Source organism: Barbus barbus, assembly GCF_936440315.1.
Source record: "Barbus barbus genome assembly, chromosome: 7".
In the NCBI taxonomy this organism is placed as follows: Eukaryota; Metazoa; Chordata; class Actinopteri; order Cypriniformes; family Cyprinidae; genus Barbus; species Barbus barbus.
This window is the reverse complement of record NC_136735.1, coordinates 32411371-32431721: the sequence shown is the minus strand read 5'-3', so window position 1 is coordinate 32431721 and position 20351 is coordinate 32411371. Positions and strand designations below refer to the sequence as shown.

The 20351-nt window shown below is 35.6% G+C and overlaps 1 protein-coding gene across 9 annotated transcripts in view; it reads left to right on the top strand.

Annotated features, from left to right (window-relative positions):
• The window catches only part of LOC306872074 (calcium/calmodulin-dependent protein kinase type II delta 2 chain), a gene marked incomplete at its 3' end in the record, with an annotated part of 44543 nt that overhangs the window by 12324 nt on the left and 11868 nt on the right, over positions 1-20351 (top strand). For 5 of the 9 annotated variants that reach the window (XM_079420426.1, XM_079420429.1, XM_079420431.1 and 2 more), the window contains 11 exons: positions 6339-6398; positions 6498-6552; positions 11488-11553; positions 12078-12150; positions 12592-12694; positions 14453-14536; positions 16134-16228; positions 16378-16500; positions 16592-16675; positions 17283-17325; positions 19872-19912. In XM_079420426.1, coding sequence (XP_079276552.1) covers positions 6339-6398; positions 6498-6552; positions 11488-11553; positions 12078-12150; positions 12592-12694; positions 14453-14536; positions 16134-16228; positions 16378-16500; positions 16592-16675; positions 17283-17325; positions 19872-19912 — 827 coding nt within the window. The remainder of the gene's footprint in view (positions 1-6338; positions 6399-6497; positions 6553-11487; positions 11554-12077; positions 12151-12591; positions 12695-14452; positions 14537-16133; positions 16229-16377; positions 16501-16591; positions 16676-17282; positions 17326-19871; positions 19913-20351) is intronic. The other 4 variants (XM_079420433.1, XM_079420432.1, XM_079420427.1 and 1 more) reach the window with 1 other exon arrangement.

Below are 20351 nucleotides of genomic sequence, written 5' to 3'. Positions count from 1 at the left end.
TCAACGTTTTGACCTGCCATCGATCACTTACCAAAAGTGATAGATGGATGCATCAGCCAGGCCAATAAATCAGCTATTTTGAGATTATTGGCCTCGCATGGCCAATTAACAGAAGCATTAGCTCTCCCTGATGTCTCCTTAATGTCTCTCATGGTGTCAGTTTCAAAATCGATCATCAGCCTAGTTAATGAATAATGGATTTCTTAAAAATATTTTTAATGAGGTTTCGGAAGTCAGCCTATCGCTTTCTACATAGTGCTATTGATTTTTAATTAACAATGTATAAGCATCTCAAAATCTATGTACCATGAGCTCTGAAGTTGCTTCTTTGTGTGATTTTGTAGTTTTATTTTATATTTTTATTAGTATAATACCCTAATTCCCTGTGAATACTGACACCGCGCACAATCCTGCAGCGGTCAACACCTTAGATCAGGGGTGCCCAACCCTGTTCCTGGCGATCGACTGTCCTGCAAAGTTTAGCTCCAACTCTAATCACCTGCCTTTAATTTTCACGCGATCCTGAAGACCATAATTAGTTGCTTCGGGTGTGTTTGATTAGAGTTGGAGCTAAACTTTGCAGGACAGTCGATCGCTAGGAACAGGGTTGGGCACCCCTTTAATAGACATTTGACTATTTTGTGGTAAACTGAAAATATATCACATTTTACACTTTTAATAAATGTCTATAAATTAATCATTTCATATTTTACCGTCCATTTTTTATCATTTGATATGTAATTTGCAGTGCTTCATGGGGTATGCAGTAAAATGCTTCTCCTGTAATTTTGTCTTTTTTCTCTGATTTTCAAATACGTATAAAATTTGGGTAACACTTTATTTTACGGTTACATCTATTAGTTGCTTATTAGCATGCATATTACTAGAATATTAGCCATGTATTAGTGCTAATTAAGCACATATTAATGCCTTATTCTACATCCCTAATCCTACCCAATACCTAAACTTAACAACTACCTTACTAACTATTAATAAGCAGCAAATTAGGAATTCATTCAGGGAAAAGTCGTAGTTAATAGTTAACAAATGTTACCTATTCTAAAGTGTGACCAAAATGTGTAAGCTGCATCACAGTGGTTTTGTTTGTGGCTTACAACTCTTTATTAAGGATTTGCTCAGTCCTTAAAGGAGACTTATTATGCCACTTTTTACAATATGTAATGCAAGTCTTAGGTGTCCCCAGAAAGTTTCAGCTCAAAATAACCCACAGATCATTTAATATATAACTTGGAAAATGCCTATTTTGAGTGCAAGCAGAAACATGTTGTTTTCATGCATCTATCTTTAAATGCAAATGAGCTGCTGCTGCAAAATAGGCCTGTGCCTTTACAGCTCCTTAAACCTCAGATATTCTGCCAAAAAAAATAAAAAACCTTAATTAGTTTGATTATCATCATGTCTATTGTGCTGAAATCATGCATTTTAAACCATATCAGTTTAAACTTCTGATATACAGTTTTCTGAGTGCACACATCTGAAGCATTCACACATAAAGTGGCTGTAACATGGCATGTGAATACTAAACTAAGTTCTCTTTCATATCTTATTGCACTTAAAGGGTTAGTTCACCCAAAAATTCTGTCATTAATTACTCACCCTGATGTCGTTCCAAACCCGTGAGATCTTTGATGGAATCTGAGAGCTCTCAGACCCTCCACAGACAGCAAGGTTCCTTACACGATCAAGGTCCAGAAACGCAGCAAGGAGATCGGTAAAATAATCAATGTGAGGAGGTCTTACGTGTTTGGAACAACATGAGGGTGAGTACGGAAGTTCTAAGCGGCCATGCATTATTATAATTTTTCTGTCTTGTTTTCTCTTGATCACGACTTAATTTTCTCGTGATCTCGACATAACGAGTTGTTTTGTCGTTATCACGACTTAATTTTCTCGTGATCTCGACATAACGAAAGTTGTTTTGTCGTTATCACGACTTAATTTTCTCGTGATCTCGACATAACGAAATTTGTTTTGTGGTTATCTGGACATAACGAAAGTTGTTGATCTCAACCTAAAAACCGTTTTCTCACGACGTAATTGTAGCTATAGTGAGAAAATCAGGGTCGCTATATTGTCTTCGACGATAAAGTTGCAGACCCGACAGCCTCCTTCTCAAGTGTCGAACCCTTATGTGTAAGTCCTCAATCACTGACAGACACAGAGCTAAAATGTCCGAGTATGAATATGCATGCCAAGTATTCTATCATGGATCAATGTAGTCGGTCACACACACAACACCTTCAATATTTGGGATGGTACTTATACCATATTTATATTTTTATTATTTCAGTTTGAGTGAGTCCCTGATCAAAGTAAAAGCGAATACGATCATCCATGATGCTGCTTCTATAGCATTTTCTCATGCCGAATACACAGAGAAAATTAAGTCGTGATAACGACAAAACAACTTTCGTTATGTCGAGATCACGAGAAAAAATAAGTCGTGATAACGACAAAACAACTTTCGTTATGTCGAGATCACGAGAAAATTAAGTCGTGATCACGAGAAAACAAGACAGAAAAATTATAATAATGCATGGCCGCTTAGAACTTCCGTAGGGTGAGTAATTAATGACAGAATTTTCATTTTTGGGTGAACTATCCCTTTAAACTCTCAAATATGCTCAAGTTTATGTTAAAAACAGACGAGTTACAAAAACAGTCAGTTATGTCTGTGAAGGTAAACAGCTGGAAAAGAAATCAAATGTTTATATTAGATCTGTGTGGCAGCAGCGTAATAAACAGTAAATAAATCAATAAATCCACTGCTGGCTTGTCTCCTCTGTGGCTGGGACTCTAAATAGTGTTCTGTGCTCGTCAGTACAGCGCCAAAGACAGAACAGTTAGCATGCTTTGCTCGAACTTTCGCCATGGCATTAGAACTGGTACACCGTTGTCACTTGCGAAAACACAATGGTGGCGCTGTGGGTGGAAACGTGCAGATTAAAGAGGCTGTAATATTATAATAAGAACCCCTTTCTTCATAAGGGGAGCAAAATCTGAGTAGCTGTTTTTTTTTTTTCACAAGCTTGCAGAGAAAGGTTTACCAAAAAAAAAAAAAATTACTGGGTTGTTATTTTTCACGTTTTCTGGGGTAGATGCACCAGGGATGCATCTACAGTGCATGGTTCTGTTCTGGTCTGAATATAGGCAGCTGGGTACAGATCAGAAGATTGTGAACCTTGTCATTTATTTATTTATCAAGCATGATTGCTATAGCCAAGTCAAAGGACTAGCCAAGTTTGGTCACTCATTTCAGAGGTTTATTGCTCTCTCTCTCTCTCTCTCTCTCTGATGATCTCAAATCTCTCATTAATCTCCTGGAAAAGCAGCACAAAACATGAAGGAATACTCTCTATCTCACACACACAGCATCTCTCTCTCTCTCTCACACACACACACACACACACACAGACACACACACACACACACACACACACACACTGCTGCAGTGCGGAAGGCTTCAGATAGCAAAAAACAAAAAACAGAACAGCATAGAAAAGAGGGGAGGAAGCAGGACTGTCAAATGTAGGCCTTTCCCTGCTACTGACTGGACTGCATTTTGCACATACTGTATATATAGAGCACACACTGCTCTACTACTGACAAGACTGATTCATTTATAGTCCAGTGTACAGTTCTTTATGAAAAGGCCATGTATAAATGCTAAGGTCCACAAATACATATATATATATATATATATACATATATATTTACCTTTTCACACAAATTATATTAATAAATATATAATGAAAAAATTATATTAAATTATATTAAGTTATATTATGTACTGTATAACTGTACATCATAGACAATTATAATTAGGACCGAATTTTCCCTTGTATATGTTTATATAATATACTTCTCTGTCCATTTATTATATTTAGGACACTAATGCAAAAATCCATAATTTAGCTCTCCTGCATTAATTGTTTCATTGCTGTTGTCCAATTTTAAAAGTGTAATTTATGATGGTGGTTGTTCTTGGTTCAAAGCCAGATTAATAGCACTAATATGGTTCAGTGTATGAATGAGCCATCTGCTTCAGTGTAGATCTAAGCACGTCTTGGGAATTCACATACTTATCTGCGCATAATTGTTGTGCTGAAAGATTTTTGTTTAAATATGTGATGTGAGAAATATGTAACCAGCAATTGTGTAATCATGATAAGATGGTGCTGCATTGATCATGGATTGCTAGAACTATTTATTGACTGAGGTGACAGGAGATGGTGTTAAAGTTTGGTGCTGAACTTTGAGAGTTGTGCTGTAATTGCTTGGGTTCTGTGGGATCCAGAGGGTTCTGATATTTGCATGCAGTGCTGGTTCCACTGCAGAGAGGAAGAGAGGTCTTTGCGTTCTGATTGGTGGAGGAGTTGCTAGACAACAGATGTCTGGCCGGTTGGTAGGTGGACTACCTGTGGAGCTGGGGGTGGGGGGAGTTTATTAGTGATAGAAGGAGAGAGTTACGATAAACTGATAAAAAATATAAAATGGGGAACTGAGTTATTTGAGCTAATGTGCTTGCTATTTTATCCCCATCACCCTCTTCACAACTTAATTTATTCCCTACATCTGAACAAAAATGAGAGAAGCTGAATGTGGCCTAAGGCTGAGCAGACATGAGCTATTCATTTATGATCATGTTTTCACGTGATTCACCAGGCTTCATTTCACAATGAATCAGCTGCAATTATGGCTATGTGCAGAATTGCATACTAGCATGCATCTCATGCTATTTTAGCACTACTTTATGCATACTTTGCACTATGTATAAAATACCTGAATGACATTTGCCAAAATGTGCAGTATTCATGTATTTTGTCAGTCTTTCATTTCCAACATAACAAATTACCATTTCTTTTTAAAGGGCGGCATAAAGAGAAATGTAGTTCACCCAAAAATGAAAATCATGTCATTATTTACTCACCCTCTTTATTCTGCTGAGCACAAAATAAGTTATTTTGAAGAATGTCGATAACTAGACAATTGACGGCAGCCATTGACTTCAGTAGTATGGAGAGAAAAAAATACTATTGAAGTCAATGGCTACCGTCAACTGATTGGTTACCAACATACTTCAAAATGTCTTCTTTTGTTTCAAGTCAAGTCACATTTATTTATATAGCGCTTTTAACAAAACAGATTGTATCAAAGCACTTAACAGTATCAAATTGGAGGATAAAGTGTCAGTAATGTATAAAAATAAGATTAAAACCTCAATTTTCAGTTAAAGGCATTTCATTGTTGAGTTCAGAGATGTCATTGTCTAGATCAGTTTAGTTTAAATAGTATAGTCTGCCAAATCAAATTGACGATAATCACTAGAAATTAAGTGTCCCCAACTGAGCAAGCCAGCGGCGACAGCGGCAAGGAACCAAAACTCCCCCTGTGACAGAAAGGAGAAAAAAAAAATCCTTGGGAGAAACCAGGCTCAGTTGGGGGGCCAGTTCTCATCTGGCCAGGAGATAATGGTTTATTTATTGTTTACTTATTGTTTGAAATAAAATTTTAAATGTAATAAATGTATTTATTTCTATTTTATATTGTTGTAATTTCTAACAATAATAGTTTGTTAGGTATTTTATTATATTTTTAATTTATTTTAGTTTTATTGAACTGTGTGGTTTTGTGCTCAACAGATGAAATAAATGACACGAGTGTGAGTGTTTCATTTTTGGGTGAATCATCTGTTTAACTCATTATTTAATTAGACATTTTTACACAAAAATTCATTCAAAATGCAAAATAATCCTTTCCGGGATGAATTTAGCATAGCGTGTAATGAGGTCCTGTAAAACAATACTACACTTTGAAGCATTTATCATTGCCTATATTGACTGTTTCTTTTTCTAGGTAGGCAGTGTATATGTACACTATGCAGAAAGGAGGATTTCTAAAACAAAATTTGCTTTATTCATTTGTTTATCTCCAATGTGTCTTAATGGCTTGATCATTTTATTGTGACTGATGCGAAATGCTTCACTGTATTTTTGAACTGTATTTTTTTTCTGATTGCGAGTTAAGTTTAGTATGTTTTTTATATATATATATCAGATTAGTAAAGAAGGGAGAAGAGCGCATTTGGTTATTTATAGTTTTCTGCAGGTCAGGGTGCCATCTGCTCTGCATACACCCTCACAGGCATCAAAACACTGTCCTCTGGTGGTGATTCAAAGATCTGCAGTCTCTCACAGAAGCACTAGACATGAAGATGCACTGTTTTATTAACAGATCTGCATGCAGCATCTTATTGGTTGACATATGTCCAGTATATCAATAGTCTCAATAAATAGTTTTTTTTTAATCTGTTTCAGATCACCAGAAGCTGGAGAGAGAGGCCCGGATTTGCCGTCTCTTGAAACACCCGAATATTGGTAATGGATTCAGTTTTTCCAAAGACGTTTTACCATAGATTTGTATTACCTAATGGTAACTGAAGATGAGAAAATGACAGAGAAAAATTATCTTTGTAGTTCGACTCCATGACAGCATATCGGAGGAGGGCTTCCATTACCTAGTTTTTGATCTGTAAGTATATATTAATTCAGTCTCCTCCTTACTTCTTATTAGGCTTTCTTTTCTATCTTTGCTTTCTCAGAGTCTGTGTGGTTAGTATTAGACTGCCCCATTTACAAAGTGCTACTGATATTTATGTGATAGCAGAACAGTGCCATCAGTGAGTGAGTCCATTTTCAGCATTGCTTTATAGACATGACTTATAGAAGGTTTTTTATTTTTATTTTTTGGCTGCATACAGTTGCCTGTCCTGTTTTGGGGTGTTAAATAGTTACGTTCACAAACAGCTTGATAATAAACTAACATGACAACCCATTCCCCTTTAAGCTGTAGAATAATTATATTTTTAAAATGTTTTTAAATGTATTTTCAAGCTTATTTATTTGAAAAGTGCGGTAAAAACAGCAATAGTGTGAAATATTACAATTTAAAAGAACTGTTTTCTATTCGAATATATCTTTTATTGGGATTTGGTGCTTAATTATCAATTATCATTGGGGATCAATTATTAATAATTATTCTTATATATTAATATCAATGTTTTTGCTGCTTTATATTTTTGTGGAAACGGTGATATGTGTCATCATAAATAAAAGCATTTAAAAAAATCTTACTTACCCCAGACTACTGAATGCTAGTGAATCAAAAATATAGTTTCAACAGTGATAACAATCAGAAAGGTTTCTTGAGTGCTAATTCAGTGTATTAAAATGATTTCTAAATGATCATATGACACTGAAGACTGGAGGAATGATGCTAAAAATCTGCTTTGCCATCAGAAATAAATACATTGTTTTAATATATTCAAATAAAAAACAGTTATATTAAATTGTAATAATATTTATACATTTTACTGTATTTTTGATCAATTAAGTCTTAGTGAGCATCTTTTAAAAACATTCAAATCATAATTTATACAAACGTTTGACCGGTATAATATATTATTGTATGAACAGGACAATTCAAGAGTCACACCTGTTTGTGAATACGGTTGTCAGTCCTAAACAATGACTGTGTTTGAAATTGAGCAGACCAGTGGATTGTGATGACTCCTGTCTGCATGGCATCAAGAAATATCTTCTGACATAAATGGCTCATGATTTAGTTTTGCTAGTAGGTGATGTGGCTGATGGGAGAAAGGCAGGCAAACAGAGAGGAGAACACAAGGACAAAGAAGCAGAGAAAAAACAAGAAGAGAGACACAAGCTGTCATAATCAGTAATGTTCAACTTTTTGTGACCCAGATTCACACAGTATGACTGCTATTTTTGAACACTGTCAGATTTTGTACGAATAAACATACGGTGTTGTTTTTTAGTTTAGGTTTTGAATAGATCTCAACAATACGGCTCACTTTCTCATTGGACTATAGCTTACAGAAACTACGACCAAACAGTACAATGTTACAAAATATAGTTCACAAAAAAAAGCATTGTTGAAAGACATAATTGAATGAGTCTTGTTAGTCTGTTTAAATGCTATAACATCTCATATTAGGTAAGTGAAGATAGGTTGTCCTTAGTAGCAAATCTGTTGTTTTAATTACAAATGTTGATATAAATGGAGTTCAATAAAAATAGTTGCTTCTCTAATTCAAATCATACTAAAAACTGTATTCAGGTATGTAAATGCATGTTGTAGAGTACAAATACCAGGCAATTCCTTGTGAAAACTAATTTTTGCTGTTGTAGTGTACTTTAATTCTCAAAAGTATATACAGTGGTGTGAAAAAGTGTTGGCCCCCTTCCTGATTTTTTATTTTTTTGCATGTTTGTCATACTTTAATGTTTCAGATCATCAAACAAATTTAAATATTAATCAAAGATAACACAAGTAAACACAACATGCAGTTTTTAAATGAAGGGAAAACAAAATCCAAACCCACATGGCCCCTGAGGTTCATCACACCTGAGTTCAGTTTCTCTAGCCACACCCAGGCCTGATTACTGCCACACCTGTTCGCAATCAAGAAATCACTTAAATAGGACCTGCCTGACAAAGTGAAGTAGACCAAAAGATCCTCAAAAGGACATCATGTTGAGATCCAAAGAAATTCAGGAATAAATGAGAAAGTAATTGAGATCTATCAGTCTGGAAAAGGTTATAAAGACATTTCTAAAGCTTTGGGACTCCAGCGAACCACAGTGAGAGCCATTATCCACAAATGGCGAAAACATGGAACAGTGGTGAACCTTCCCAGGAGTTGCCGGCCGACCAAAATTACCCCAAGAGCGCAGCGACGACTCATCCAAGAGGTCACAAAAGACCCCACAACAACATCTAAAGAACTGCAGGCCTCACTTGCCTCAGTTAAGGTCAGTGTTCATGACTCCATCATAAGAAAGAGACTGGGCAAAAATGGCCTGCATGGCAGAGTTCCAAGACGAAAACCGCTGCTGAGCAAAAAGAACATAAAGGCTCGTCTCAGTTTTGCCAGAAAACATCTTGATGATCCCCAAGACTTTTGGGAAAATACTCTGTGGACTGACGAGACAAAAGTTGAACTTTTTGGAAGGTGTGTGTCCCATTACATCTGGTGTAAAAGTAACACAGCATTTCAGAAAAAGAACATCATACCAACAGTAAAATATGGTGGTGGTAGTGTGATGGTCTGGGGCTGTTTTGCTGCTTCAGGACCTGGAAGACTTGCTGTGATAAATGGAACCATGAATTCAGCTGTCTACCAAAAAATCCTGAAGGACAATGTCCGGCCATCTGTTTTCGTGACCTCAAGCTGAAGCGAACTTGGGTTCTGCAGCAGGACATTGATCCAAAACACACCAGTAAATCCACCTCTGAATGGCTGAAGGAAAACAAAATGAAGACTTTGGAGTGGCCTAGTCAAAGTCCTGACCTGAATCCTATTGAGATGCTGTGGCATGACCTTAAAAAGACGGTTCATGCTCGAAAACCCTCCAATGTGGCTGAATTACAACAATTCTGCCAAGAAGAGTGGGCCAAAATTCCTCCACAGCGCTGTAACAGACTCATTGCATGTTATCGCAAACGCTTGATTGCAGTTGTTGCTGCTAAGGGTGGTCCAACCAGTTATTAGGTTTAGGTGCCAAGCACTTTTTCACACAGGGCCATGTGGGTTTGGATTTTGTTTTCCCTTCATAATAAAAAAACTTCATTCAAAAACTGCATGTTGTGTTTACTTGTGTTATCTTTGAAATTTGTTTGATGATCTGAAGTGTGAAAAACATGCAAAAAAATAGAAAATCAGGAAGGGGGCCAACACTTTTTCACACCACTGTATATATTTTTAAAATGTTGTGCAGATACAATATTAATGAAATAAAAGTACACTTAAGTGTGGAGAGACTTTTTCTTAATACTTCAGTATACTTAATATTGCAAAATTAGAAGTTTTACACTAAATACATTTAAAGCATTGTTTTAATAATCTTTTGTCAGGCTTTAAAAAAGTACACTTGTGTTAACTAACATACTTGTCAGGAACTGTGCTGGGAGGAACAATGGAGACATAGAATAAATGAAACGGTCTTTAATATAATCCAAACAAGGGATAACTCACATAGGAAACGGCTGGAGACGCACGAACATGACGAAGTAGACCCGACAAAGACAGACAGCACAGACCATGGCTTAAATGCATGGGGTAACAAGCTTAATTACGAGACACACCTGGATGACCTCAGCTCCACCCTGCCCCCCCGGATGCTCGGCAGCCCCCTGGCTCGTTGGCTTTCCGTCTCCACCTCAGGCTCCTCCGCTGCCGTTAGTTGGCCCCCTGGAGTCGTCGGCCATTCTTCCTCCATGGCTCCACCCTCTGTTGGCTCCACCGTGGGTCGGCATTATGGCTGAGGCCTGGGTCCTCTTTGCCGCCTCCTGCTCCAAATCCCTCCTGTCTCCGTCTTGTCTGCCCTGGCTCCTCCCTCCGTCGTCACCTCCCTGGTCTCTGTCTGCCGGCCCCCTGCAGGGTGTCCGTCCTACTCCTAAGTCTCCTCACAAGCTCCCACCCATCCCGACCTTGGTTGTTTCTACGGCGCGAGGGCGCACCTTCCGGGATGGGGTGAAATGTCAGACCTGTGTTCAGGTTTTGTTGTGTTGTGCTCCCCGTGACCCAGTTTCTCCCTCTTGTTGTTTGTTCATTGAATCCAGGTGTGTCTCGTTATCCACTTGTTTAGTGGTATATTTAAAGAGTGTTCTGTTCCTTGTTTCTTTGTCCGGTGTCTATCGTCATCCTGGTTTTCTATATGTGTGTTCCTGCCTGCCTGTGTTCCCTGCCATTTGGTTTATTAAAGACTGTAATTTGTAATTCCTCCTACGTCTCCTCACTCCGCGTTCCGTGCTCCTTCACAGTAGCTAAACCCTGACAATACTACAGTACATGTAATGTATTTAAATTAGAATTTCATCTGTAATTTTAAAGGTAAATTATTTTAAATGTAAATTCAAAATTTCTATTACTGTACAAATGTGCAATTACAAATAAACTTAAATGCATGACATCAACAATAACATGCAAAAAACAAGTATGCAGTTCACACCTAAGTATATTATTTAAAAGTATATTAATTCTGTGATATGCACTTTTTATATAAAGGTGTACTAAAGCATGCTTCTTTTTTCACAAGGGATGTCTTTGCTTCAATCAATGTGCTTTTTTGATTGAAATGTCCATAATGTCACCATAATGGTCTGTCTACCCCCATCATACTGTCTATTGTTACTCTACTCTACAGTCTTAACTATCCACCGCTATCTTGCAAAAACTCCCCACTGTGGGGACTATGGTAATTGCCATTTCTATGGCAACAGTGACTTCTCTGATTGCTGAATCTGACTTCAGGACTTTTAGGATCCAGGATAGAAAAGCGCTCCATCAGGAATGAAACATATTTTGAAATGACGTTGTTTTTATGAAAGCATGTAGAAAAACAAAACAAATAAATAACTTTACATATTGACCTTCGAACTCAGGGTTACTGGAGGTGAGCTGTTTGAAGATATTGTAGCAAGGGAGTACTACAGTGAGGCTGATGCCAGGTAAGAACATTCAGACAGACATATTATATCAGTAGTGCATTAGAACATTCATAACGTCAAATTTGTTCTACATAAAATATGCTTACAGACAGTCCTTTTAGGTCGCACACATTTGTTAGCCTGTTTCCCTGTGTGCGAGTTATTTATACCAATGATAAATTATACACTGCTTGCCTTTACAGCCTCGCCTTCTTGAGTGTAATTTTGCATGTGTAAAGGAAAATGTGCATGTCTGTCTTTGGGGCTGGACAAGAAAGTGTGTGGCATGTTATTTATAGATGACTAATGACTGCATGCATTCATGAATGTATAATTCTATGTACAATCCTCCACAACTGCATTTTTACTTCATAAAAGGCTGATAAACTCTCTATTATCTCTATTTTCCTCTAAGTTCCCTCTTTTTATTATGTTTTATTATGATTATGTTGCTTGATTTTTTTACTTGTGTTCCTTCCGCCTACCTTTGTCACGCTTCCCCTCTGTCTTACCTTTCTCTTTCACTGCCTTTCTCTCTCTCTCAGTCACTGCATTCAGCAGATTTTGGAGAGCGTTCATCACTGCCATGTTAATGGGATCGTCCACAGGGATCTGAAGGTCAGGACACACACACACACACACACACACACACACACATTTCTGATTCTCCAGACAGTCGTGCTCAATGTAGCTCAGTCCAGTGCCAAATTTAGCACAGTCTGACGTAGCCGGATCTCGTATTGTCTAACAGAAAATAGACTTGCTGTGTCTGAGAATCTAATATTTTATCCTTTCATCTACTGAAATCTTCACAAAGCCTTTTAACTAGTGAAAATCAATCCCCATCTGTGCAGATACAATTCAGACTTTGACAGATTTAGCTTTTTTTGTTCTTTGGCTAAAATATCTTTCAACCTGCTGAGGAGGAATGAGTCATAGCATGGCTGCTGTTAAAAAACCTTTTATTCAATAAATATCTACTTTTAGAAAAGTCATTACCTAAGGGAGAATTAAGACCATTTAGTGATATGCTTGTGTGTCTCTATGCTGTTCTTAAAGCCTGAGAATTTGCTGTTGGCCAGTAAGATGAAGGGGGCAGCAGTTAAGCTTGCTGACTTTGGTTTGGCCATAGAGGTCCAGGGTGACCAGCAGGCATGGTTTGGTAAGTACCACAAGAAATAAATAGATAGATAGACAGATAGACGGACGGACGGACACATTTATTTTGTGCTAAGTATACTACAAATACATTTATATATTTATGTGCTTAATAAAAATTCCACGCAGTTGTACTTTTGGTATATTAAACTGGTTTATTTAAAGTCTGCTTCACTAGAACAACTAATTTTGTGCTTAATTCACTTTAATTGTGTGGAAGTAGAGATGAAGTCCAGCTAAAGATATACTGAAGTACATTTGATTGTGCTAAAGTGGAACTATTGCAAGTATAAGTCAGGTACATTTTAAATATCTTGCATTTAAGGACTCTTATTATACAGAGATCATACAATCCTAATTAGTAGTGAAGTTAAAACACTTTTTAGGCATAATATTTAGAAATGTGCATTGTACAGTAATGAAATACTTCAAATACAGTTGAATTATAATTTTATATCAGTAAGTCTTAAATTATATGTAAATAAATATGCTAATGGATTAGCAGTATGCTCAGTTTGAATAATTATATTAATTATATTTTAAATAGAAAAGTTCAATTGTTTGGGGCCAATATGTCTTTTTTTTTTTTTTAAATAATAATACTTTTATTCAGCAAGGATGTTCGATTTTAGATATTATACAGAGATCATACAATCCTTATTAGTAGTGATATTAAAATACTTTTTAGGCGTAATATTAAAAAATGTGCAATAATGAAATACTCCAAATAAAATATAACTTTTTTTAATGGTTTGAGTTTAACTTTTATAACCTGACAGCACAGGAATAAATAAAATTTTAATGTATATTAAAATAGAAAACATTAATTTAAAATTGTAAGATGAACAAGAATAAAAATAAACAAAAATAAAAATATTAATGTTTTACTTTATATTTGGTCTAGTGCTGTCAAACGATTAATCGCATCCAAAATAAAAGTTTTTGTTTACATAATATATGTATGCTTTCCTGTAGCTCAAATAATAGAGCATGGCGCTAGCAACGCCAAGGTCATGGGTTCGATTCCCAGGGAAAACAAGAGCTGATAAAATGTAAAAACTGTAACTTGAATGCAATATAAGTCGCTTTGGATAAAAGCGTCTGCTAAATGCATAAATGTATGTGTACTGTGTATATTTATTATGTCTATAAATACACACACATACAGTATATATTTTGAAAATATTTACTTGTATATACATTTATATATTTATATTATTATATTTTATATTATATATAAATATATTTATACATATATAAACATAGCATATTTTTCTTAAATATATACATGCATGTGTTTGTATTTATATATACATAACAAATATACAGTACACAGTACACACACATATATTATGTAAACAAAAACTCTTATTTTGAATGCGATTAATCATTTGACAGCACTGATTTGATAATATAAATGCAACCTTATTTTTCATAAGTGACTTTTTTCAAAAACATGAAAAAATCTTATAGACCCCAGACTTCTGAATGGTGTATGTCAGCATTTAGGAGTATTTTTGTAATGAAGTGTATTTAATTAGAACAAGTTTGTTTCAAAAATAGTTCTTGTTGAGTACATAATCAGGATCAGTCGAGGCTGTAAAAACATCATTTTATAGGGAATTTTATACTAATTTTGCTGTAAACATTTTTGCATGACTAAGCTTTTACATGCCAACTGGGGCAAAATACACATTTTAATATTCTACAAAATAATAATTTAATACTGTGGAAACTGCTCTAAACCGCTCTCTCTCTTCAGGTTTTGCTGGTACTCCAGGGTACCTGTCCCCAGAGGTCTTGAGGAAAGATCCTTATGGCAAACCAGTGGACATGTGGGCCTGCGGTAAGGGATGAATGAGTCAAAAAAATATCAGCCTCGCAAGTGTGTCGGTGTGATGGATGTCACTGTTGAAGCTCATTAACCGATTATTAAATTATTGCAGCCTGAGTTTTTAAGCAGCATTGTATCTAATCAACTAAATGGAGTGTCCCTGGTAAATTGTCTTTCTGTTTTTAGGCTTAAAACTAGTTAGTCCAATTCAAGCAGTTAAATGAATGTTTCAATTTAGTCTTGATGTTAAAATGATTGCATAATTATTCAAATTCACCATCAGGAAGCTCTTCTCATTTAAAAAAAGATGTTAGATGGTAATACCATGGTGCTTTCTGAATAGTACTGAATTATTACCATAGTCATGCATCATACCTCGGGACTGTCATCTGAAGTTAAAGGCAACACTACTATGGTAGATGTCCCAAAAACATAGTAGTACCTGATTACCATGTTCATTAGATTCCACCGTACTAAGTGTTTGAATATGATTGCTTAAAATTGATTAATTGCTTAAAAATGATCCAAAATCAATATTTGAGCAATTACATAACCAGTGTTCAAAACTATGGCCTTACTTATTCACAACAGTTATCTTATAATAATGTTTTCTAATTTGAGTGGTACGGGTTTTCGAGGGAAATTCGAGCATGGCACTGCGTCATTACGTCACGTCTGTAAACATGAAGAAGTTGTCCCGGCTAGTAGGCTATTGCATGTGAGGATCCTGCAGGTGGAGGATCGTTTATAGCCTTTTCTCACAGCAGTTAGAATAATTAAATGTATCATTTTGATGGCGGATTGTAATCCAGAAAGGATTATGCGTTTATGAAACACATGTGAGAGAAATTAAATTATATTCCAGGTTTAAATGCTTCTGATTACAGATAGCCTGGGATTACACAAGATTAATTTTTTTAAAGAAAACCAGTTCGATGGGAGCATAGTTTGCTTTTTGGGGTAAAAGAATTTCTTAATATGAAATTCGAATGGCATGACAATTAGATTAGACTGTACAGAAATTGAAATCTACACACTATAATCATAGTCACGCAATGCTGATGTTGTTAACATTAACAATTTGAGAGTAAAGTATAACACAATAATAATTTGCATGGTTTGATGTGATATGAGCTAAACGATCGTTAGATTTAATCACCATTGTTAGCGCGATTTATGGTAATGCTTTTTGCCTCAGTTGGTCAGAACAAACGTGGCAGACTTGTTACTTGTTCAGATGGCAATATACGGTGAAAAATCTTATTTGGGTCATATTTCCAAGACATAGGCTAGAATGTGATTGCAAAGTACAGTAAACATCCACACACCGGTGCGGTGATTGACAGCTACACCTTCACCTCAAAACATTAGATTCATCCTCGCTGAAGCCGTGCCAACTCACAACCCCACACAAGCAAGATAATTTTGCAAGCAGCTGCAATTCCAGGTTTTCAAACAGTGATTGGAGACACAGAGGCAATACTTACGGACTGCAGCTTTAAGTACAGACATCTTAGCCAAATGTATGACCAGATTATGTGATATTCAAGTATTTGTTTGAAGAATATTCCTCTCTGAATGTGGCTGTAATAGGAAATGTGTTTCTTAGGTGTGATTCTCTACATTCTGCTGGTTGGATATCCACCATTTTGGGATGAAGATCAGCATCGCCTCTATCAGCAGATTAAGGCTGGGGCATATGACGTGAGTCTGAATTTCCAATGATTTGCTTGTACAGTGTTCACTATGAGATTATTACAGCTTCAAATCCAACATCTGATTATATTGCTAATAACTCTGATGATAATTCATACAAAAATGATTAAATTATGGATTATTGTGTTGTATTTTAGTTTCCTTCTCCTGAGTGGGACACAGTGACCCCTGATGCTAAAGATCTGATTAATAAGATGTTGACTATCAATCCTTCTAAACGCATCACAGCTGCTGAAGCCCTCAAACACCCCTGGATTTGTGTATGTGTTTCAACAACACACACACATACTAACATGCATGCTTCTTTATATACAACAAAAGAATTTCCTAATGATCTGTCTATTTCTGTAGCAACGCTCCACTGTAGCCTCTATGATGCACAGACAGGAAACCGTGGAGTGCTTGAAGAAATTCAATGCCAGAAGGAAACTCAAGGTTAGTTTTGGTCTGACTCTCTTTACACATCTACATGTCCTTTGATCAATCTTCAGCTTTCTTCACACCTTCAGTTTACTTCAGAGTTTCACAAACGATGGATTTACCTTCTTACTGCTTGCGAGAAAGATTCTTTTAAATGTAATGCTTTGTATTATTGCATTACTCCCTATCTTGTTATAGGCTACTAATTACATTGTAATTGCCAATTATTCATGCAAATTTAGTTATTTGTAATTGAGTTATATTGATAAATCTACCAGAAGGTTAACCCATGTTGTGAGGAAGGGAAAGTTTTCAGATGTATTTGCCATAAGTGTAACACGTTACTTAAAAGTAGCAATGTTATTGTGTGTAAAAATAGTGAGTTTCTTTATTCATTATTTCCAAAACTCCAAGAACTATGTAATGCAATAATTATTTGCAATGCCTAAACCTGGCAAGATGTTCCAGAAAATTAGACATCCTCCACATATACATTATGAAAATAAGGGTATACATTGCTCCTGCAGTTTCTTCTGCTTCTGTACTATTCTTTCTTTCATTTCTCTCTTGCTTGTTGTTTTTTTTTCCTTTTTCTTTAATTTCCAAAACTCCTTGCAACTAGGGTGCAATTTTGACCACTCTCCTGGTCACAAGAAACTTCTCAGGTATGTCTGGCTCTGCTGACCAGTATGTGTGAATGCGTGTGTTTAAACTCCCTTCTTTTTTTATCTTCTTATATGTGAACATTATTCTCATAATGCTATTTTTCATTAATCTTGTTATTGGTTATTTTACAGTTCATTTTTTAGACAAAGACTATTTTTAAAGCAAGGTGGTAAAGTACACATTTCCAGACATTTTATTTAACATTTCTTTCCTGTTTATCATTGCTTTATCTCTTTTTTTGGGGGGGGGGTCCTGTGTCCTGTGAGGTAAGAGTCTGTTTGGACATAAGAAGGGGATGTGTTTTTACTCTAACCAGTGAGCTGGTTTGCTTGTTTGACACACTTCCCTGTTACTCTGAGATACTAATTACCCTTGTTTGCATGGAATCAAAGAGATTACATTCATAACGTCAACTAGCATTTAGTCTTGAACTTACATGCAATGTTTTAAACAAACAAAACTGCAAGTTTCAATATGCATTTTCAATAAAATAAAAAAAACAAATACTTTATGAATGTAATCACAATATAATAATTCTGAGTTATTGGGAGAGTAAATGTTTTCTGTCTTGCTCATAGAAGTATTTTGAATGCTTGATCGTTTTCTGGTTACATTTCCATCTGGATATGTTCATGTACATCCTGGAATGTTACATTTATATATAGTCATGGACAAAAACATCGGCACCCTTGGTAAATATGATCAAAGAAGGCTGTGAAAATTAATCTGCATTGTTAATCAGTTAGTCAGTTAATCAGTTAATTGTTAGTCAGTCACTTATTGATTTTTTTATCTGTAGGTATTTGATAGAATCCATGATGTCATGTGTCTAAACAAGATGTCCAGGACCTCCAGCAGAAATATAGGCCCACAACATCAAAAATACAGCAGTATATTTCATTGTACACATGGGGTACTTTTTATCCCTGTTCAACAAACCCATCTTGAGTGTTTGCTGCTAAAAAGCTAATTTTTTAGTTTCATCTGACCACAGAAGCCAGTCCCATTTGAAGTTCCAGTCCTGTCTGATAACTGAATATGCTGGAGTTTGTTTTTGGATGAGCTAGGAGAATTTTTCTTGAAACCCTCCCAAACAACATGTGGTGATGTAGGTGCTGTTTCACTTTTTTTTTCAAGGTTTTCTGACCCCGAGACTCAACTATTTTCTGCAATTCTCCAGCTGTGGTCTTTGGAGAGTCTTTAGCCGCTCAAACTCTCCTCCTCACCGTGCATTAGGACGATATAGACACACGTCCTCTTCCAGGCAGTTTCTTAACATTTTATGCTGATTGGAAATTCTTAATTATTGCCCTGATGGTGGAAATGGGAATTTTCACTGCTCTAGCTCTTTTCTTAAAGCCACTTCACTAATTTGTGAAGCTCAATTATCTTTTGCTGCACATCAGAAATATATTCTTTGGTTTTTCTCATTGTGATGGTTGATTAGGGGAATTTGGGCTTTGTTTTCCCTCCTATTTATATTTCTGTAAAACAGGAAGACATGGCTGGATAATTTCATGTTCATAATCACCCTGGAGTGCTCAAAATTGTGAATATGAATGGGAATATACTTCAGAGATATTTTACTCATAAGAATTTCTAGGGGTGCCAATAATTAACGTGTATTTGAGAAAAACATTTATTTCATAATGATATTTCCCCCATTTTAAATTCTTATTATCCAATGAAAGGTTAGATTTTGGTGATTTTTTTTTAAATAAAAGATCAAAATGATTAACAATGCAGATTCATTTTCACAGCCTTCTTTGATCATATTTACCAAGGGTGCTGATCTTTTTGGCCATGACAGTATAAAATATAATTCATAGGTTTAGCATTTAGATATGATGGTTGTTACCAAAATATAGTTGGAAACATGTTATAATACAATGATAGAAAGCTTAGATTCAGCGTAATAGCTGTATGGTCGTCTGCACTTAATTTGTAATAAGGTGTATTCTAAAGCAACTCTTTTTTTCGAGGGCAAGTGTGTGCACTTCTTTTTTTAACTTTTAGTTAAATATGTTTGAAGGCTGTAAAATATATTTGCATGCTTTTTTGTAAAAAATATTATATTATATATTTACAATATCTATGCACATAGCACAACAGTTCAATTATCATGACATTTATCATGACATTAACTAAATATATTTAATAGGATGATTTCTGTTATTTTAGGGTAAAAAAAAGTCGCTTTTATACATTTTCCTGTTTACCAACCAGGAGATTACAGCCATAGACTGTGAGAAAATTGTACACAGTATATCACACATCCTATAAAACACATCCTCTAAAAATAGAGTTGCTTATTTTGGTTTAAATTGTGTCCTGGGTTTAATCTTTTTGATCCCTTAGCCTTGCATTTGTGTACCAAGAGTTTCTATTCTAAAAATTAATTATTTGAATTGTTTCTCCTGCCTGAGGTCTTATGACACAATAAGGAGAACAATAATCCCAGAATGCCTGCTGCATGTGCCTTCATGGATTTATAATGTTATTATGCATAAATAATCATGGTTTCCTTTTATTTTTCATCCAACAGCAGCCAAGAGCTTGTTGAACAAGAAGGCAGATGGTGTGAAGGTGGGTTAAATCTGTTTCCTATTCATCTTTTGGCGAAACTAAGATGTATAAAGAACATCAGTACTTGGCAAAGAAAAATCTTGCAGCAGAACATTGCGCATCCTTTAGGATTGCATTTGTTTTTTGGGCGCTTTTCCAGAAATTCTGAGGTCTTTAATTGGATCAGTTTCCAATTCAACAACAATGTAGTTTATATATTGTGCTGTGTGGCATTTTGATAAATTCCATTTCAATTCCAATTTTCAGGTTTTATTTAGGAAATTGCTTACATTTTGGCAATAAAATTTTATTTGGACCTTTTAGTCATTAGTAAAACGTTTAGTTCATTCCCTGAATTTGCTGGAAATTAAATGGAATTACCCATCATTGTCACTTTTTATTTTTAATGTGTATACGAATGTGTATTCCATTGTTTTTCATTTTAAGCACTATGGGGGAA